General features: G+C 30.8%; 2 protein-coding genes across 2 annotated transcripts; one reads left to right on the forward strand and one right to left on the reverse strand.

The window, feature by feature from the left end:
* Positions 1 to 453: 453 nt before the first annotated feature.
* Positions 454 to 4,335, reverse strand: LOC139514516 (fatty acyl-CoA hydrolase precursor, medium chain-like). The gene is made up of 3 exons (XM_071303914.1): positions 4,324 to 4,335; positions 2,217 to 3,751; positions 454 to 704 (listed from the first exon to the last, which is right to left on the reverse strand). Exons 1-3 carry the CDS (start codon positions 4,333 to 4,335, stop codon positions 500 to 502), a joined length of 1,752 nt encoding a protein of 583 aa, XP_071160015.1. The 3' UTR covers positions 454 to 499.
* Positions 4,336 to 8,039: 3,704 nt separating this feature from the next.
* On the forward strand, positions 8,040 to 22,490 carry LOC139482461 (guanine nucleotide-binding protein-like 3 homolog). Its single transcript, XM_071266365.1, has 17 exons — positions 8,040 to 8,143; positions 11,213 to 11,268; positions 11,861 to 11,915; positions 12,688 to 12,770; positions 13,457 to 13,585; positions 13,747 to 13,836; positions 14,673 to 14,808; positions 15,476 to 15,579; positions 16,079 to 16,223; positions 16,538 to 16,625; positions 16,976 to 17,087; positions 17,704 to 17,769; positions 18,039 to 18,181; positions 19,085 to 19,221; positions 19,933 to 20,123; positions 21,434 to 21,641; positions 22,352 to 22,490. Exons 1-17 carry the CDS (start codon positions 8,125 to 8,127, stop codon positions 22,450 to 22,452), a joined length of 1,863 nt encoding a protein of 620 aa, XP_071122466.1. The 5' UTR covers positions 8,040 to 8,124; the 3' UTR covers positions 22,453 to 22,490.
* The last annotated feature ends 743 nt before the right edge of the window (positions 22,491 to 23,233 follow it).

A 23,233-nucleotide genomic window follows, 5' to 3' on the forward strand; every position in this document is an offset into this window, starting at 1 on the left:
ATGACACATTTTGTATGGATTATACAGGAAAAAACACCATTTTGTGATTAGAAACTAAACAAAATGATAGAATTGTTAAATACTTCAGGAAAAGATAGCTTTCAGAGACTGCTTTGAGAATATCAAAAGAAAAGATAGGGTCACCTTACGTTTTTTCCGGCTAAAATACAAAATAGGAAAATTCCATACAGAATCCTTCAGAAAATGCACTTTTTAGAGTTACCTACCCTTAAAATGCCAATTTAAAAAAATAAATAAAAACAACCAAAAATAATTAACATTTGCAAAAATATCAATATTTAGAAGTTATATTCTTATAAATTGGTACTTTTAAATAAAATGTACATTAAACATCTGCATTCCTGCATCAAATTTTGCTAACTTGATGGAAAATCTGGACCTTTGATTCTCTGTTTTTTACAATCCAAGATGGAGGAAGACACCCATACCACCTTAAAAACGTTTAGTAAAAATCTTCGACTGATATCTCTGTCAACCATTAACCGAAGCCGGAATGAACAACAGAAACATTGCCTTTTTGGCTTGAGCATAGAGCCAACAACTTTGGAATTTCTTCATTCCAAAAATTCATTCTGTCTTGGAAATTATCAACAGTTGCATTTCTGTATTCTCCAATTATAAAAGGCGATTGACTTGTTTTGGTGTACTGTGGCCATTCTGATGTTCCTTTTGGGTTTGGGTCTCTGAAATGTAAGGAAAATATTGTGTTCATATTCGGGATAAAAGAAAGAAAACACCTCTGGATATGCTTGAAAATAATCTATATTCTATACCTGCCGTATTATTGTGTTGTAATCATCATTTTTTACAAAATTTAATGCACCATTAAGTACAATGACAAACTAAATTAAAAGGTTTTTATACGCGCTTGAATTGCTTTATTTTATGAATAAATAAAAAGCAATATTTTTCTGTCAACTATCCTAAACATTTGCAGATCATAGGATATATTTAATTTGGTAATTTTCTAGTTTCATAACATAAAATATGACATAAGGAGATGTGTTAAAAATTTGCAAGAAGACATCTATCCACAAAAACCAAATAACAATGGTACTAACAATTGCAAATCATCGTATGACCTTCAATAATGAACATAACTCTGAAATAAGCACATACTTCTCGTAAGGTCTGTATACCCCTAGATGACATTAAAAAACAATGAACTAATTTGTAGTGAAAAAAAAAGATAAGAGGCCAATATTGAGCGTGTCAAGGTTGAACACATGTGTGATTGTTTCCCCTTCCCCTAACCCGGGACAGTGGCGTAACAGGATAACGTAGGACAAACTTTTATGAATCATTTCGAAAGGGCTTGATGAATAAATATCATAACGGTACAGAAAAATTAATTTGTTTGTTTCTTGGAATATAAAGCTTAACATTTTGTTTAAACTCTCTTTCAAGTAAATGAAACTGACAGTATCGAGAAATGGTAAAGACATAGTCTTCCCAAATAAATCGACTGTGATGTTTCTGATTTGGTATAAGTAATTTTAAAGTGAAAATTTACCTGAATAATTTCAGCTTGTATAATAGTCGAAAATTTTCCAGTATGGCCTATAGTTTTATGCCTCACTCTGATTTTTAAGGATATGTATAATCCGTCTTACGACGAGTGCAAAAGTTTATTTATCATTAATTTATTTAATTTTATCTTATTCAAACTTTTCAACTAAATGTATTTATTCCTTCAAACACTAGAACAAGATAAAAATATTTATCGCTATTTTGTGCATTTTTCTTTTGATCTTATTTTGTGATAATTTTCATATCATGCTTCTCGCTTGAGATGGAAAAATTATCGCTAGAAAATAAGGAGGCCACGTGGCGTTGCTAACGAAATTGACATGAAATTGACAACGTCGTCATAGGTAAAATTGCGATAAACAGATTATCGTTGGTCATCTCAACTCGATTGCTTTTCTCACTTTCGCTGTACCAGCTCAAGCGAGAAAACCTATCTCGTTGAGATGATCAACGATAATCTATAAATATCTCTTCTTACAGGATTGCGTCGACTAAAAACACGCTATCAAATTTAAATAATATTGACTGCATGAACAAATCATTATCAAGATTCGCTCTGCATTAGCCTCGCGGTTTGTAAACGAAATGGTTTTTTGTTTGGTATATAAAAATGTGCATGCAATGTTTCAAAATTCCATTCCTAGACTATACATTAATGAATTTACCCTGTTTTTCCAAAATTGTACCAATAAGACATAATCTTTGAAGAAAGCGCATCTTCTGCTGGGGTAATAGAGACATTTCCAGGATACCATCTCCTTAAACCAAATAGAAATGGAAGCTCGTCCACGTGATTTGCTCCTAACAACCAACTTGGTCTATCTGCGATAACACCCCAAGTTGGTTTATGTGTGAAAAGATATTGGTAACTATTCTTTGAAGTATTGTTGTGAAAATTCAGACATCTTGCTGCCAAAGAAGACATTTCCAAATCACTAAAGAAGTTGACAGCCAAAACAGTTTCATCAGAAAGAGAGTTAGATCTGCCATCGTTGGAATATTTATTGCAAATTGTATGTGAAATGTTGTCGCATCCTTTGAGAACTTCTTTCGTTACATAAGGAACAATATTATTACATAGAACACGAGTTGGAATACCCTGCTTTATATCAAAATGGAAGGCTCTTTGTTGGCCAATCAGATTAAAGTAAAATAGTCCAGCTTCTCCGTCATTGGAACCCGCTATAAAGTCAATGCTATTGAACATTTTTGATGTTTCAGATGTTGAATCGTTTAACATAGAGAAGATATCATTCGGAATAAGATCTTGGTCCACTATTGGTCCTATTGGAGCTTTTAAAGAAAAGCCTTTCCGAAGATTTTTAACACTTTTACCATATCCAAGCAACAAATCTCCTGCAGAAAATCTTCTGAAACAATCTAAACAAAGCGAATCGCCATCTTGGCAATTCGAACAGTTCAAAACACGACCTATCTCTCTTGTAAGCTTTTCCGATTCGGTACCTATGTCTCTCAAACTAAAGAAAGATCCGCTCTGAGCTATTGCTCGTTGGAAAAGTCCTATGTTTGTTGGAATAATTGATTGTAGTCCAACACTGACTCCCCCAGCGGACTCTCCGAATAGTGTGATCGTATTTGGGTCTCCACCAAAATCCGCAATGTTCTGTTTGATCCACTTTATCGCAAATTTCTGGTCCCATAATCCCAAATTACGAGGATGCGCTATTCCAACATTTACAAAACCAAAAATATTTAGTCTGTAATTAATTGTGACAAGAACGACATCTCCGGTAGCCGCAAATACAGATCCATCCACGCTCATTCCCTGTCCATTTGTGAATCCTCCACCATGTATCCAAATAAAGACAGGTCGTCTGCTTGAATTGTTCAAATCGTTTGGAGCAATTATATTTAAATGTAGACAATCTTCTGAAACTTGAAGATTTGGCAAAAGACGTATGTCTTGACCTAGAAATTGCATACAGTTAGGGCCGTATGCTGTCGCGTTTAATACGTTCCCCCATGCACCGTACTCTTGAGGTTTTTCAAAGCGTAGATCTTTTAGTGGCGGTTTGGCATAAGGCAATTTTCTAAACTGATAAATGATCTTTTTCCCTGAATCTTTCTTCAAACCGTTTACAGTTCCTAAACGGGTACTATGCGTATAAATCTCATTGTCTCCTTTTACTGGCGATGAAACTGTGAGAACAGACAAACACAGTAAGAGAAATGTGCAAATCTGAAAAACATATTACTAGTATTATTCGTTACTTGTATAAGGGGCGAGTATGAGTAGGATTTCTAGTTATAAGTAAAAACCCCTATGTTGATGTCATTTCTGTTTTGCTTTTTTTTTTAACTATTTGGTTACAGCCTTAAACACACAATTTTGTTTCTGCGTCTGTTATTGAAGCTGTCTTGTTATTTTTGTTATTTTGTACCAATGTATTTTAGGTTTCTATAGAGCTCAATTGCTCAACATGTCATGCTGATTTCCGTGGTACTTTGATCGGTATTTTGATTTCTATATTGGGGTTTTTTTCGAATATCAATTAGTACCTGAAACTGCAATAAAAACAGAAGTTTTGTTTTATCATTATATCAATCAGATTTGTAGTATGTGTTGAAAATTTTCCAAATTAATTTTGGAAATCGCAGAATATAGTTCTCGGCATAAATGGAAACAATTTTACCTTAAAACATCTGTTCATTGAGGTCTAGCATGTAAGTGACATCTAGTGGTTAGTTCATGTATCAATTATACATACATTAACAAGGGACAATGTCATTTTTCTTAGTTTCTTTTGTTACCTGTTCTGACATCGGGTTCAACTGAGGTTTACTACATGCGTATTACTGTGCGTTTGTTTATACTACTTTGGCTAGAGGTATAGAGGGGTGAGATCTCAAAAAACAGGTTTAGTACACATTTTTGTTCAGGGACCATTAGAAGTCCGCATCCGGCTGCCGGATGTTTTCGCTGTGTTGGAGACCTATTGGTGTACTTTAGCCGGGTTTTTTTTGCTATTCGATCGGGTTGCTATTCTCAATTTTGTCATTATATTCTAATAATTGTGTTTTATACACAGAGTTAAAAGCTAGGCTTCTGAAACTTTACTTTTTTCTAATCTTTTAATGCACATGGTACAGCTGGTTAATATTGGTCCTGATTTTTAATCGCAATTTCTAATTTCTGTTATCAAATAGTCCCGTTTCTATGTATGCTGGCGTTTGTTTTTGTAGCAGTGTTTTTGCTGTTCTGTTGTTTTCCTCGTGCAGTTCATGTGTTTCCCTCGGTTTTGATTTGTGACTACATGATTTGTTTTAGTACTATTAAACAGTGGTATGATACTTTTGTCTTTATATTTATAGTATCTAGTACATGTATTTTGTAGGAATTAAAACATTATTGTGTAGAACGGTCAGACGATTTTGATCAAAATTATAAATAAATACCGAAAACTAAAAATTCATTGAAAAATGTAATATGTAGAAGTTCTAAAGTTGGAGCAGCGCAAAAAATTGCAGACATTTCAATCGGCCTACCTTTTTCATTTTGCTATACCTGCAAATTTGTTTTAGTCACACAACTATTACCTTATCAGTAAACTATATACAGATATCAATACTAGGTATATTCCTATGTTGCTATCAACTTAAACTTCATTTTATGGTTTGTTTATGGCTTTTCCCAGGTTAGTTGGGGGAAGGTCGTGGTGAAGGCTATATACAATATAAAAATAAAGGACATAATGGAGAAATATTGTCAAGCAAAAGTAGATCACAAAATATTGCGAAAGAATGAAATTTAAAAGGCGTTGCATTTACTGCATCTTGTAGTTTATATATTTTTCTTATGGGTTTTTCTAAGTTCCATGTTAAGTCTAACTCCATATATGTTCCTGAGAATAGCTATAACAATTGTTGTTACTTTGATGCCGATCGGAAATTCGATATGGAGGTAAAAGTTTATCCTGATTGAAATTCCTTTGAAAATATATTTTCTATTCTTTTCTTTAAAAAAAAACAAATGAAAAAAAATGAAAATATGTTCTATATTTACCAAGTGTTGTTAAAAAGAGCTAATGCTAATGTACTCTTGCATGCGTGGATTGGGCTTAAAATTGTTTCAGTACAGTATAATGATAGAATGATACATATATATGCCTAAAATCAGTTTTATTATCTAGGTTAGATGATTTGTGATGTCTGGAATATTGCTAAAGCTTGTGTTAGGATTTATATAGACTGTTATATTTAGCATGAAACCATTTTTAACATTTTCCGTGTAAAACGGTGGCCTTTTAAAGCACCATCAATGTTTCAAAAAATTGATAAAGCAAAGAAGAAGGTATTGATTTCCATTCATCAAAAAGTAATATAAATCTTCCAAATAACATTCTTCCGATATTCGTGATATCCTGTGAATAGCGTAGGCCTTTTGTTAATATTTTATGTTCCAGTTATAACATATATATGTTAGCGGCAATAAGTGAAATTAGGCATTAAGCTTAAATCCTAGGCAATAAGCTAACGCCTAGGCAGTAAGTCTATTGCCTAAATGATGTTAGGCATTAGTCTTAAATCCTAGGATTTAAGCTTAAATCCTGAAAAATGTGAGCAGGCATTAAGCTTAATGCCTAAAATGTAAATGCGAGTAAATAAAAGACATTTATTCATTTAAATTAAAATATTTTTGTTACATAATAATATTATGATAACTGTGGCCTGTTTATCGACACTGTCCTAAGATTAGTCCTATAAGATATTCTTAGGACAGAAAATATGATATAGTTAGGATCGACTTACGACATTTCTTAGCATTCTGCACATCGAAAGCTATCTGAGGATTTCATTAGCTGGGATGTCCTAAGTATTGGCGTAAAAGAAAATAGCAAATGAAAAAAAAGAAATATTGTATCAAATTCGACCAAAAACATTAATTCACACACCGATTAATTATTAGAAAATAATTACTAGTTTTAAATGAAAGGTTATAAATATTTTTTTATATTATAATTGTAGATCTAAACTCTTTGAAACAAAATATAAGTAAAAAATATAACTACGTTTTATATTAGAATTGAACAAAATAATTGTAAATAGTAAAAATTAAATATATAATCGGTAAAATCATGTTATGCTTTGAGGGACCTGAATTCGAAGCGTCACGGTTTCATACTTAAAAGTTCATAGGAAAATCTCGTGCATCTTCATATAAATACTGAATACTTCAACTATTTTATTTCATTACTGCAAATAACATACGTTTGAGAATGAAAAGAAGAAAAAAAATCAAATTTCACCGATTTTAACAATGCAAAAGTACAGGACCCATGCAGTGTCATCCTAAATATAAAAAAGAAGATGTGGCATGATTACCAATATGACAAATCTCCACAAGAGACCAGAAATAAATTAACAAATAAAATATGTTATTTATATTAAAATGCATCAAATAATAATTTAGAAATATAAAAACTTGATAGAAATTTGTGTTAAAAAATCATTTTGTTATCACAAATTGTCGAACTATTAACAAAGACAATTTACTTATCCAATAAAAAAAAATAGAAAATGGTGTGATAAAAAAAAATCCAATCTTAATTTGGTCTACTTTTGACAAGTTCAAACCAGCTCGACTAATGAAGTGTACAAATTTTCAAATAAATATAATTATAATTTTTCTATAGAATCTCCCCCCTTTTTCAATTGGATAAAATTACTTTTTTTAAGTCTTTTTGATACTTATTTATACCACACAAACACGAAAAAAGTATGAGTTTATTCTGTTTTTCAAAATTACTAAATAAACTTACTAATTTTGAAGATCTGTCAAATGAATGTATATTTATAAATGTAGAATTAGAAATATAATAAAAAAACGACTCTTTATCAAGAATAAATCACCCAATATGCATAAATTCCAGAGTTTACTTATTGCCTTAAATTATCTTCGTCAATAGGATGAATAATCATCATCAGATTTCAGGCAATAAGCTTAATGCCTGAAAATTTCAGGCAATAACTTAATGCCTAGGCGTTAGCTTATTGCCTAGGATTTAAGCTTAATGCCTAATTTTACTTATTGCCGCTAACATATACATAAATAATCCGTCGGACAGTGTTTATCGTTTTGAATTTATTATGGCTTAAGAATTGCGGGCAAATAAATTAGGATTCCAAACTTGAAGCTACAGTTAGTGCATAACCGCAAAAAGGATCTGATAAATCCGATTTGAGATCTTGGCATTAATGGCATTAAATATAATTAAGATAAGAGTTGCGGCAGCTTTTATGCACTGGAAAAACTGTAATATTTTGCAACAAAATGTATTTTACAACTATGTCAATGTGTGTAAAATATCTGTTTCGGTAAAATAATTTCTCATACATATATTTTTACCTCAAGCTTTAAATGTATGTCTCTGGTATACGTTACATGTATGATTTTATCATTACTGATCATTTATAATACTGTCACGGTTGACAGCTAAAAATTCCGTATCTAAAAAACCGGTATCGACTCTAATAATAGTGATGGTTTAATGATTTCCTGTTTTGATTTTGTCAACACGTGCACGATAGTTTTGTTGAAATTCATATGAAAACATGAGCAAGAAACAGCTGAGTAAGTGAAACAACATTGTGTATTGGAAATGTGTTCAATCCTCTGGATAAAATACATGAATTTATATAGAATATCTGGATAAACTTAAAATATCTAATAAGTATTAAACATGGTAAAAAGTTATTTACTCTTTACTTTCACAGCCATATAAAAAAGAAGATGTGGTATGATTGCCAATGAAACAACTATCCACAAAAGACCAAAATGACACAGACATTAACAACTATAGGTCACCGTACGGCCTTCAACAATGAGCAAAGCCCATACCGCATAGTCAGCTATAAAAGGCCCCGATAAGACAAACGACAACCACTGAATTGCAGGCTTCTGACTTGGGACAGACACATACATAAATAATGTGGCGGGGTTAAACATGTTAGCGGGATCCCAACCCTCCCCCTAACCTGGGACTGTGGTATAACAGTACAACATAAGAACGAACTATAAAAATCAGTTGAAAAAGGCTTAACTTATCAGATGGACAAAAATACAAGTGGACGTGGCTAGTAGTGCAAATAATTATCATGATTATGACGTTTCAAAAGGTTTGCTCTTCTTAAACTCATCATTTAAGCATAAATTAGGTACAATCTTACTTTAGGTAGGTAAATTATTTTATTGTAATAAGTAGTTTATACAGATTTGTCAAGATGACAGATTTCTGTCTACAATATTCTGTTCAGACTAGTACTGTTGACACTTATAATCACTGAATGCACATCTACAATACATCATGTACATATGTTGGTTTTTTTGCTGCAATTGTAACTAATATTGCATGATATTAAAACATTAATACCTTTTGGGATTCTTAGTTCAAGCCATTTCTTATTTTGCCACTTACATGTATCATTATAATTTATAACAGAATTTATTTTGTTTCATTAAAGTTACATTAGAGTTACAGTGTAGAAATGAATAACGTTGTCAATGAACCATGTTACCACAACAAAATATCTGCAAAGTTGAGGTAAAAGATACCAAAGGGGCATTCAACTCACAAGTTAAAAATGCACTTCTGAAGTAATAATACATACATGTATGTTTGTCCAAGAAAATCCAGTTTGACTTGCAATTATGTTTTGAGGGAAAGAAGGGACAAGTGCATGATGAGTGTGTTTTTTAACACTGACAACCTACATGTATGCCTGAGGGTCTTGCCTGGTTGGCTACAGGTAAATGAAGGGTTCCAGTCAATAAAAGACATAAATTAGGCTTAAATTAAAATATTGTTTGTTTGCAGTTTACCGACCGACCCTTGAAAATCCTCCCGACTGTGAAAATTTTATTGCTTTAAATTTGAAGAATTTTTTTTTAATACTTCTATTGACGCGAACCGGAACTTTGGGTCCTTTCCGGAAATGATTTAAAGTCTGGGTCAATTACACATTTCAAGTTCAGTTTTTCTTAGCTTCCCGTCAAGCGTTCATGTGACCATTTAATGATAAAGCACATGGAAATTGTTTACAGGTATCCATGAAGTCACGGAGGAGTACTTTACGCTGTCGTCTCGTGTCAATTTTAAGACAAATAACAAACAAAAAAGTTTATTAGTAAACTGTTTATACAGATTCAGGCACATGATATCATTGACGATGATGCAGCGGATATTCATAACTGACACGATAACCATTCTGTCTCAAACAAATCGGGTACAGAATCTGTGGAGCCTGACTTTATGGAACGAATTTCAGTGGTTAAATAATTCGACAGCAGCTTGAAGTATGGCATATTTTCTACAAATGTGTAGTTAGGGTTGCTTCTTATTGATGAAACCACTCCTCATTGCAATTTGGCATGATCTATATCCATTAACATTTCAAATGAGCCCTTCATCCGTACAGGCGTGTTTACAGATATCCATGACTTAAATCTTCATGGATATCTGTAGTCCAAATAATTATGACGTTTGGCAAGGCTATTTTAATTTTTTTCTGGGACGCCTTCCTCCCAGAAAAAAATTAAAATAACCTTGCCAGACGTCATAATTATTTGGACTAGGATATCTGTAAACACGCCTGTACGGAGGAAGGGCTCATTTGAAATGTTAATGGATATAGATCATGCCAAATCAATAAGAAGCAACCCTAACTACACAAAGATGTAGAGAAAATGAATGGTTAGCTTGAAAAATAAATATACTCTCTCTATATTAAATCTGTCTTTGATTGCAATGAGTATGCTCCTTTAGGATAAGGGGGCTGCCCCACTCATTGCAATTATTCTCTTTCTTACAATATTAAATATACCCAAACTGTGTGGCCTGTGTGAATTCAATTAAAACATGTCCTTAGGAGCTATGCTGCCAATTTTTTTTTATGCATTAAAAACATTTCAGTACAGACCATTTACTTTTAATGGGGTGCTATGGATTTCACCCCAAACTTTAGATTTCTTTGGTTTTCATTAAAGCCTGGCAAAAATATAATTTTATCACATACATGTATAATTAAATATTGTTAGAAATATGAAAACAGTTGAATGTCTTAATACTTTTTTTTTCAAGTTGCCTTTTTTTTTCAATTGAGGAAGATTCAATGGTTATTTTTTTTTTAATTAAAAATACACTCTTTAATACATTGTCTTATAAATCTTTAATATCTACATGTTTCTGATGAAAATACTCTACTCATGAAAACATTCTAGTCAAGAAGCATACATGTCTGAATATATTTCTTTAAAACAGTTCTAGTCATAATGACATTCCTTGTTTATAAGTGTTCCAGTATTTAATAATTATACCATATTTTATGTCATAAATTGGATAATGACAATATGTTAAAGTTTCAGTTTTGGTTGAAAAGTTTTTTTATCTGAAAATGCCTGTTCATTTGATGTTGGTTTTCAGCATGTCCAGTGTTTGTTGTTTTAAAATGTTTTTTTTTTCTTCACAAGAAACTTGGTTTAGTGTAACTGCTTGTTTAAACTGTATTTTGGCTGATAAAATAAAATATTTTTCCTACCTACCGACCCTTCAATCTGAAGGTACAGTCGGAAAACTGCAAACAAACATATTTTTTGAAGGTTGGCCTTAGCATATGGTAATGTAACTTTCTTTATCATTTTCAGACAGGAAAAGTAGCAAACGACAGTCTGCAAAACATAGATATAAGATTTTAAAGAAGGTAAGCAATAATGTAATGGTTTAAACCTGTGAGATATTTTAGATTATTGTGTTTTGAAGTAAACCATATCCATGATTTTCCTTCACCTCATTTCGCATATGTTGCAGATTCAAAATGTTTGTATCTGAATAATGATTGAAATAAAATGTATGAATTTATATAGCAAATACATGCTTTAGCATTGTTTCTCTAAAGAACTCAGGACTTGTCACTAAGAAATTATACATTGTAAGTCTCTGATACATCAGATTAAAAAAAGTTGGTGATACCCTGAGCTCTATATATTTTGTCTTATTGCTTAACTTCAGGACAAGGGAGGTACTGTATTACAGAGTTTAAAACACTGCTTTCTTGTATACATGTATTTGTTACATTTTAAAAATTTCATATTTTTCCAAATAAGTAGCTGTTTCCTCAATGAAAAAAGACAGTGCTAGTACGTGTTTATAAAATTATATGTGACAATCACTGTACAACAACAACAAAAAATGTACTACCATGTGTACAAACTAAAATCTACATCTTCAGTGCTTGTTTATACATGTATGTGTATATGATGATAATTATGAGTATATTTGATCTCTTATTTCAGATCAGTCAACATAATAAGAAAGAAAAGAAAGCAAAGAGAAAAAATCCCATCAGTAGTAAGGATTAACAGAAGAATATGTTGAAAAGGGAATGAAAATAAAATCAGGACTAACAAAAGAATATGTTGTAAAGGGAATGAAAATAGAATCAGGATTAACAAAAGAATATGTTGTAAAGGGAATGAAAATAGAATCAGGATTAACAAAAGAATATGTTGTAAAGGGAATGAAAATAGAATCAGGATTAACAAAAGAATATGTTGTAAAGGGAATGAAAATAGAATCAGGATTAACAAAAGAATATGTTGTAAAGGGAATGAAAATAGAATCAGGATTAACAAAAGAATATGTTGTAAAGGGAATGAAAATTCTGTAAACATTTAATTTTCACCCTTTTTTCCTCTAATCATTAAAAAATTAACCCCTTTTTTCTCTAATCTTGAAAAAATTAAACCCCTTTTTCTCTAATCTTCATTTTTTTGCCCGTTATTCTTTAATCTTCATTTTTTAAGGGCATTATTCTTAAATCATTTAACCCCATCTAAACCCTCATAGAATCAGGACATTTGAATTATTTGTTTCTCAGAAATAAAAATAATATTTTTTAGATATTCATATTTAACATGCACTTTTCTATTCTATCTCCATCAGTTTGATAAATACAAAATATGAATTTCAATTAGATAGATGTGGTATGATTACCTTTGAGACAACTATCCACCAAAGTTCAGATGAAAGGGAATCTTTTAGGGGATGTGACATAATCAGCAAATGCAGGTCAATATACAGTATAAATCAGACTGTGATAAGCCACATTCATTTATTTTAGAAAACAAGAAAGATCCTGGAATACCAAACAGTTTACCATTCAAAGAAGAGATTTTACGTGAAGCTGAAGAAAGAAAAAGAAGGGTAAATACAAAGTATAGTTGTACATAGAATAATACATGTTGACGTTTCTGAGACAAAATGACTAAGTAATGATATATGGTGATGCTGTCATTAAATTAATGTCAATGCGTGAAACATGCATGAGTAGAGAGAATATTAAATATTTAAACAACTGTAATCAGCATTTTCAGAAAAAAAATTGAAGCAGCAGCAGATGTTTTATCAAGTGTTGCCCTTTTCTGTCTGTACATGTGACTCAAAATTAATTTCTGTGCCCTATCTTTAAATTTCTTCAACCAAGTATTATCAAACTTATACACAATGCTTTTTACCACAAAAGTAAGAACAAGTGTGAATTTGGGTGTGGTCACTATTACTGTTCTAGAATTAAGCCCCATTCCAAAATATAAAAATTGCTGAATTTTCCATTTCCCTTCTCTTACTTCAATTTCCTTCAACCAAATGTTTTGAAACTTATACACAATGTTTATAACCAGAACACTAAGATCAAGTTCATATTAGGGTAGTGTACGTCACATTTACAGTTCTCATGTTATGTCCCTTTATAACTATATGCAAGTGGGGGCATCATCTATATCCCATTGATACATATCCCAATTATTTTTCATAGAGCTGATAGAAACTACTTTTGAATAGATAGAAAAAAATACAAAGTGTAACATAAAATATTTCTATTATATCTGTAGGCAGAAGAAGAAAGAGAAAAACTGAAAGAAAAGAGAAAAAGGGATAGAGAATATTTGAAAATGAAGAAAAGAAATTTAGATGGAATGGTAAAAGATGCTCAAAGAAAAACCGCTGAATTTGAAAGAAAGGTATGAATTGCAAGTAATGAAATAATAAATATGTTATGTGATTTTTTTTTTAAGTAGATATTTGATATTTGAGAGGTAGAAATTGAGAAAAATATTACAAGTACACAAATAGTGTGCAATGTAAAAGCTGCAGGAATTAATCTATAACTTTATTTTTATAGCAAGAAAAGAAATCTGGGGAAGATTCACATACTAGTAGTAATGGTGCTGTAGAAAATTCCCTAAAGACATTCTATAAAGAATTTAAAAAGGTTTGACAAAGTGTTTTTTAGAAATGGAACTTTCTTAAATGATATATCTGTTAATATAGAAATAAGGAGAAGTGGTATTATTGCCAATGAGACAACTCTCCACAAGAGACATAAGGACGTAGAAAATAACAGTTATTGGTCCCTGTACAGTCTTCAATACACCATACCACATAGTCAGTTATTAAAAGCTGTTAAATGCCAAATTTATAACAATTCAACCTAGAAATCTTATCTCCTGTTTTATGTACAAAACAATAAATGCAAAACAAATATGAGATAGTAACAAACAACAACTCCTGACTTAGGACATATAGCACATACTGAATATGGCGGGGTTAAACATGTTACAAATGTTTTAATATTAATGAATTCAACTGAACATTTAAATTTATTTTGAAACCTAAAATACAAATCAATCAACCATGCAATTATAATTCAAAATCCACTAAAACCTTGACTTTTAAATTACCTGCTCATGCTTTTTTCTCATAAAAATCAAATTTATTCTCATGCAAATAATTTTAGTTTCATGTTTTGATGAGAGGTTCATTGTATAAGGGAAGTAACCCTGGATTAAATTCAGTTTACTTTATAATAGGTAACTATATTCATGAAATGATTAAAAAAAAGATCTACCATAACACTTTTTCACAAGACCAGTTATATTTTTTGTTTAAAGTTGTCTTTATTGTATAACATTTAAGATTATACAATTATTAGTGTTTTAATAAAGTTCAATATAATGAAATTCAAATTTAATGATATAAAATTGTTTGAAATAAATATATTGTTTTCGCATACTTTACATATTTCTTGACAAAATCTCCTTTTTAAAGGTTGTAGATGCTGCAGATGTTATTCTTGAAATTCTGGATGCAAGAGATCCCCTCGGTAGCAGGTGTACCCAGATGGAGGAAGCCATATTGGAAAGTGGCACGAATAAACGTTTAGTCCTTATATTAAATAAAATAGGTTTGTCAAGTTTGATTTATACTTCGTTGTCATAGGTAGATCCAGGATTTTGAAAAAGAGCACCCCAAACTAGGCCATGTTCATAGTGGGACATTTTAAAAAAAAGTCTATGCATTTACCTTGTAGCTCCATAAGGTGGGGTTTGTGCACTCAAATATGTTAATATTTTGTGTTTGGAAATAAACCAATGCAATTTTCTTTTATCAATCTGAAATTTAGTGGTGTTGACAAGTTTAAAGAAACTTGACAGTTAGCATATGAAAATAACTCCTCACACTTATAATAGAACACTTTATCAAAAGATACTTAGATTTCTAAGAAAAAAATGCAGTTCTACTTTATTTGCATTAGAATTCAATGTGGTAAACAGAATTAACTATTCCATGAATTATTCCAATGTCAGTCAAGATTTCACCGGTGATGAACAGCACAATAATTCACATAATGTGCATATTAATTAAAACTACAAAATCATAAATTATTGCAAGCCATTATTATCTGTTGCCATATGAACCAAATGTGATGTTAATGAATGTGATATCGGGAAATGCAGAAGAAAAAAAAACAATTTGATTTTTAGTTAATGAAGTACTAATCTTATGTCTTTTTTTTTTGTAAAAAAAGAATTAAAAATTTGAATTTTCAGTTTTATAAATTTTTATTGTAGACTTGGTACCAAGAGAAAATGTTGAAGAATGGCTGAAACATTTGAGAAATGAATTCCCAACACTTGCATTTAAGGCTTCTACACAAACTCAGAACACAAATCTTGTAAGTTGTGAAAGTCAGTTGGGGAAAGTAATGTATTAGAAAATTTAAAACAATGCATGTATATACTCAATTCATACAAAACAGATGTCATGTAAATAATGTTTCACTTCAACGGTAAATAAAAACTAAGTAAAAGTTGATATTTATTTTGATTGAAAAATATTAGTACTGAAAATAAAATGATCATCTGTTAGTAAACTTGCATTCAAATAAAGTAAATGCTCATTTCGTTATTCATTTTTCTTTTGTAGCAGTAAACTTGATTATTGATTGGCTGTTGCGTGTCAATAATGATTATTACGTTTAAATTATGTAAATATCTGCACGAATTTATTTTAAACAAATGTTAGATGCCAAAATCAAAGAACATATGAGCTGACATATTTGAAATAAGAATCAAGTAAAAAGTCTATAAAACTCTCTAAAGCTACAAAAAAAATTGATGAAAATACAAATACATTAGTCTTTTTAAAAACAAACAATATTTTCTTCATTTAAGAGTAGAGCAAAAGTTCCTTTACAAATGGCAAGTGATGATCTTTTGAAGTCTAGTCATTGTTTAGGGGCAGACATGTTGATGAAGTTACTGGGAAATTATTGCCGAAATAAAGATATCAAATCTGCTATACGTGTTGGAGTAGTGGGTAGGTTGAAAAAAATATAATGAAACTAAGATATAATCCTTGCAATATGTCTCAAATGATAAAAATTAACATAACTGATTTACCAATGGATTTTTTTTTTAAATTACCAGAATATGTGCTACTGTAGATGAGAAAGACAGTCAGATTTTTTTTTTTTAATCCTTTTTTTCCAGTTTAATTGAGAAGGTTGCTCATACAGAGTTGACTGAAAGAAAAATGTTCTATTTGATGAAACCAAATTATTGTTTTATTTTTTACTTTAAAAAATACTATATTAAATCAATTGAAATAAAACTTTATTTTTAATTTTTTAGGATTCCCTAATACTGGTAAGAGTAGTATTATAAATAGCTTGAAACGTGCCAAAGCCTGTAATGTTGGATCCATGCCAGGAATGACAAGGTATTATATTTAACAGCTTACTAGATGCTTTCAAAATAAATTTGATAAACATATCACAAACTGCTTATTAATGTTCCTGAAAAAAATTGTCACACTTTTGTCAGAAACTTCTAAACACTGAACTTCATATTTGGTTCTCTTTTCAGATATTTCAGAAAACTGGATCTTGTTTTCTGATACTTTGAATAACAAGAGGGGTATGCTTTATGCACAATGTGTACATGTATTTTTCAGACTTATAGAAATTATTGAACAGATTTTGTTGAGATAAATGTAGAAAAAAGAGCTTTTCTAACTGAAATCAATATAATAAATAGTTTGATATTTATATTTTCTTTGTTTTATTTCAGAACAATGCAAGAAGTACATCTAGATAAACACATCAAATTACTAGACAGTCCTGGAATTGTCATGGCAACAGGGACATCTGACACATCTGTGATATTAAGAAACTGTGTCAAGGTAAGATGTGTACCATTGTTTCTATTTCATTATAAGTTAGAAGTCAGGGATGAAAAGTCCCAAAATTGCTCTGTCCTCTGACAGCCTTTTTTTTTTTTTTTTTTTAAAGTTGTCGGTGACATTGGATGTCAGTTGCTACCATTTAATTTTTCAGTGATAATTTTGTGTTGGTGTTAGATATTCGCTCATCTCCTTTAAAATGGTGAACAACTTGTCTCAGGATGATGGAAAAGTTTCTTAACATTGTGGCCATTTGTTCCTCATCTTAAATTTTAGTTGTCTGACTATCTTATATAATGAGTCCTACAACATGTTGTTATAATAACTGAAAGAAATGGTTAAACTATAATATTTGCTATGTATAAAAAAGAAGATGTAGTATGATTGCCAATGAGACAACTATCCACAAAAGACCAAAATGACACAGACATTAACAACTATAGGTCACCGTACAGCCTTCAACAATGAGCAAAGCCCATACCGCATAGTCAGCTATAATAGGCCCCGATAAGACAATGTAAAACAATTCAAATGAGAAAACTAAAGTCTTATTTATGTAAAAAAATGAACGAAAAACAAATATGTAACACATAAACATGTATATTTTCTTCTTCAGCTTGAAACCTTGGATGATCCCATCACACCAGTGGAAGCAATATTAAAAAGATGTTCTAAACAACAGGTTTGAAGGAATTTTTTTACACACTATTAATTCAATTATTACTGATAAATTGATGTCATAGTCAGTCACAAGGTTTTTTATGGACAGACATCCTATTTGTCTGACGTAAAATATTGCTGGTCTGTTTCAGTTATTATATTTATCTTTATTTACCTTTTTCATCATAGTTCTTTAATACACTGCTAGTAGATATATGAATTGTGTGCATATTTTATGCTAATATTTCTGAGGTAAATTTTGAAATGAAATGAAAAATTTTATATTTTCAGATGATTTTACATTATAATATTCCTGATTATAAAGATATTGACGAGTTTTTAGCTCTCCTGGCGAGAAGGATGGGTAGATTAAGGAAGGGAGGGATTCCAGATAAAAACAAAGCTGCTAGATCTATTATACAAGATTGGACATGGTAAGAATAAGGAAAGAATTATAGCTGTTTGAAAGAATAGAGGATTTAAATTTGATATTTGAATTGCACATTCTTTCAATTGGAATGACTCCTTATGTAACTTAAAATTGATTTGTTTTCCTTTATCTTCAGATCTCTTTCATTAAATTGGATGTTAGAGGATAGAAAGGCATTTTTTAATTCCCCTAAAAATTTCTTTTTTTTGAATAATTTTGCACACATCAAATGGACATGCAACTATAAAATTTGAGTGTCTCATAAGTCTTTATAGACTGGGTGTTGATTTTTGTTTTTTAGGTGATTGTATATTTTACTGGTGTGTAAGATCAATACGTGACACATTAATAAAATAAACTTATCTATAAAAGAATTATGAAATTAATGAAATAAAAAGCCCTGTCTCTAACCAAGTTGAAATAATGATATACTCTCTGTTTACAAATTTTTGCAGTCTATTATTATTTCAAAAATGTAACAGGATAATTATCATGATTGGTTCTTACATTTTGAACTCAGATAATGTTTTTGGTATAATAGTAGATCCCTCATATTTGTCCATTGATAAAATATCACAATTATAGTGCAAAAAACTAAGCTCTTGTCACTCTATGGCTTGTCACAGCTGTTGCAATCTTATAAGATGTAAAAGTTCATACAAAATTGAAAGTCACTCAAAATTGACCTGAGTCCATCTGAGGTGGTCAATAAAAATTTCATTAAAAAATCATACCTTTTGCTTATGTCAAAGTCGGACCACAAGTTCACAATTTTTGTTTTGAATAAAACTCTACAGTCCCTTAAGTGGAGTGGTCTTTTGTAATATGAAAACTGGTGAAAAGGTTAAGCATCCATATCATATTATAGTATCATTATTATTCATACAATACATGTATTATATTTCAGCGGTAAAATAAAATATTTCACACATCCTCCTGAACAACATACATTACCAACACATGTGAGTGCATCCCTTGTGACACAGATGGGCAAAGAATTCAGTATAGATGATCTTATCGAGGTGGAACAGAAAACTTTACAAGGTATAAACATAATAGTTAGGCCCAAATTAATATATATTGTTTGTTTCCCCAATCCCAACACTGGAGCCAGGTGTGGGTAGGTAGGTAGAGAAATAATTTTATTTTTTCCAAAAAGCTGGAACAATATCGGTCGATCTGGCAAGCCTGAAAATTGGAACTGAATAAAATAATATTTGACTTAGTTTTGACAATAAAATTTTATGAGTCGGACCGTTTTTGCAGGGTCGGTAGGGATTGGGGAAACAAACAATATTTCATTTTGGGCCTTACAAAAACAGATGGAATAGAGTTAATTTTAGATTGTGTTTTCATTTTGTCCTTATTTTTCATACTTTGTATATCTTACAGTTAAAATCAATTTTGTATGATTACATTGATCTCGGTGGATATTTTTTTCAGAAAATTCATCAACAAAAGAAACATTAAATCTAATATTCCATGTTTAGAGGTCTCCTTCTCCATAAAAATATTAAGGGTTCTTTTCCACAACTCTGTCTAAAGGTTGTGTGTTGCAAGGCAAAACTTCTGACCTCATCAATCAAACCCTTCTTTTTATCAGTGGTAATTCAGATTTCCAGCTCCTCCTTTAAATAATAGATCTATTTTTAAGACCTTGCTTATTTGATACACTGTTTAATTTGTTTTATATATGCAACATATTTTGCACAACATGGCATTTACAATTAACACTGCTTTACCATTCATATTCAGGCTTGGATTGTAAAAGTAGTAAGCACATGTTGGTAGAGTCATTAGGTCCAGCCCAGGCAATCATGGACGATTCAGAGATTGATTCATATGTGAAAGCTAATGAGAAAAAAGATGAAGAAATGGACAATGAAGAAGATGACGACGAAGAATCGGATGAAATGATGGAGGATGAAGAAGATGAAGAAGAAGAGGTAACTATCCTTTTATCTCCTGATAGAATTTTATGTCTCCTTTTATAGGAGGGGGCTAAACATATATATAAGAGTGATTCAAAATACAAATTTATGTATAGTTAAATTATTCTAGCCAATGAAAAACTAGCTGCTGACTCAACATCTGTAAATAAATAGACCTGCAATGTTTAAAGATAATTTTAGCGGAAACAAGGTCCCTGTGATCAATCATAAAAGTGTTGGTTACCATGCCCCCAAACCTTGGGAGATCCTCATTGGTTCTGGTAGTCATATTGATACAAACCCTGCAGTAGGAACTAGTCATTATGAAGATACAAACCCTGCAGTAGGAACTAGTCATTATGCAAAAAAATCTTATGAAAATGTAATAATAACAGCACATTTGAACATAAACAGACTTTTAGAAGTCACAATTTTACAGTAATAATGTCTGACTTTATTGAAAATCCAATAAACTGTTGCTGTGTTCAATACTATTGTGTAAGGCAGTATCTAATACATTTCCTTTATGTCTACAGAAGTTATGTTTGGCTCCAATCAAACTCGTTCTAATAAAATTTGGGGAATTCGTACACAAGAAAGATTTCAAAGTCCTTTCCAATTGTAATTTAAATTTTGAAAAGAAAACCTGAAGTCTTCCTATCTAATACAACAGTTGAGATTTCCCTAAATAATAATAATTGTATCTATCAAAACCTGAAGTCTTCCTATCTAATACAATAGTTTAGATTTCCCTAAATAATAATAATTGTATCTATCAAAACCTGAAGTCTTCCTGTTTTAAAATACAATAGTTCAGATTTCCCTAAATAATAATAATTGTATCTATCAAAACCTGAAGTCTTCCTATCTAATACAACAGTTGAGATTTCCCTTAATAATAATAATTGTATCTATCAAAACCTGAAGTCTTCCTATCTAATACATCAGTTTAAATTTCCCTAAATAATAATAATTGTATCGATCAAAACCTGAAGTCTTCCTATCTAATACATCAGTTTAGATTTCCCTAAATAATAATAATTGTATCTATCAAAACAGAAAGATTTCCTTATTATGTAGGTTTTAACAAATTTGAAAGATCACTTTAAAATTGCTGAAATTGCTTTTCATATGAAACACTTTAAAGTTTTCTTTCCTTATATGGCTTATTAAGGCAAGTTTGGTATTTTAACTGTAATGTGTTGTTTTTGCCTAATTTTAATCATAAGACTGATGTCTTTGGTGACTATTCAAACTTCTATTACCCATGTACAACATACACTACTGCTATCAATGACTGTCTTTAATATGTTTTATATTTTCAGTTAAGAAGAGTAGAGGTAACTCAGGTGGCAGTTAGACGATCATCAAGAAAGGCTTCAGTTACGGCTTCAGTTACGGCTGCTGCAACAAAGAAATCTAAAAAGTCAAAAACAGAGGAACTTTTAAATGACAGTTTGGACACAATATTACAACAGAATAAGAAACGGAAAGATGATTATAAGAAAATGAAAAAAAATAGGAAGAAAGCCGGTATGTATTTTAGTAAATACTGTGAATTCATATGTGCCCTTCCTATAATAGAGACATTATGTTTTCAGGTGTGTATCCATGTCTGTCTGTCCTTGTATCAGATTAACAAAATTTAGTTTGGGTCTAGGATAGATTGTGGTCACACCAGCTAAAATCTTAGTACACTGGTTCTTTATAAAGTGAGCTATGCCAAATTAGGGTAAAATAAAGTTTTAGTTTGATTATTAGCTAACTGTCATTTGTTTACTGTCTCATTTACATAATCACCATACCTCCTTCAAATCAGAAGTCAGAAACATACTACATCACAAGTCATACTCATTAATGTATAATATATCAAAAGTAAAGGAAATTGGGAAATTGGTCCTGAAAAAAAATCACTATTCACAAGAGACCCTCCAAAAAAATAAGGAGGAAAAGGAACTGCTCTTTTATTGTTCTTATTCATCCCAAAAATGTTGGTATACCAGAAAAAAAACAGAATACATGTAATGTTTCCATGTTAAATGATCTGACATTGTTAACACTAATTTGATATAAACAGTACACTTGATAAATTATAGTTTCCAGTTACCTTAAACCAAAACCTACTGTTGTTACTTTGTTAAATTATTAAGGGAAAATAATAGATATAAACACGTGTAATATATGTTACCAATACAACATTTTTTGTAATTATTAGTTAATGTTTTTTATGTTATTTGTTTCAGATAAAGTATCAAAGGCATTATCAGATACATTAATGGGATCTCTGACGATGGGAACTGGTGAGGACGCTGATGGAGATTATGACTTTAATGTACTGGGATAATCGTTGGATGTTTTTAAATAAAATGACATTGAAATATATTAGTTCAACTTGAAGAAAATTGTACAAGTTTTTGGATGAATTTAGGTCATAAACTATGCAAATACCTGTTCTTGAAGGGTGAAAAATACAAATTCTACAAATATAAAAGTTATTTCTTGAATAACTTTCAGCAGGTACAGTTATGACAAAAGTTTGTAAAGGAAAATATTAAAAACCTAGCAGGGGCATAGCTAAGTGTCTAATAAACTGTAGGCATAAATTGTGTCAGGTTGTCTTGGGGCAGCTTATACATGGAAAAAATTACCATTTATTAAGTCTACAATTACATCTGACTGATGAATCAATCGTCAGTGCAATCGGTAATATAAAAAAATCAATATTTCCAAAATGCATTGCCCAGCATTGTCATTTATTAAGCAGCATAACCTGTTTCTGATTGAGTATAATTGATATATACATCATTAATAGATCATATTGACGATCCTTCATTTAAAGAAAATAGGCACATAAACACTCAATCTACTACATACTAATACTTATTTTATTACTAGGCATTGACCATTAAACTTTTGATTCTTATACCTTCACCCTCACCCAGCCACACAAAAACATACAGGCACACAGTCAATATGTCATGCAGACGTTCTGTTCTATTCATACTATCTAACAAAATCAAGAAATTCATATTTCCTTATATCCTGTAATGTAAAATCCCTACCTGTGTCGGAATATGGATAATTATGGTCATTACACATAGATCTGAGAGTACTCCAAGTAACAA

Source organism: Mytilus edulis, chromosome 1 (assembly GCF_963676685.1).
Source record: "Mytilus edulis chromosome 1, xbMytEdul2.2, whole genome shotgun sequence".
Lineage (NCBI taxonomy): Eukaryota > Metazoa > Mollusca > Bivalvia > Mytilida > Mytilidae > Mytilus > Mytilus edulis.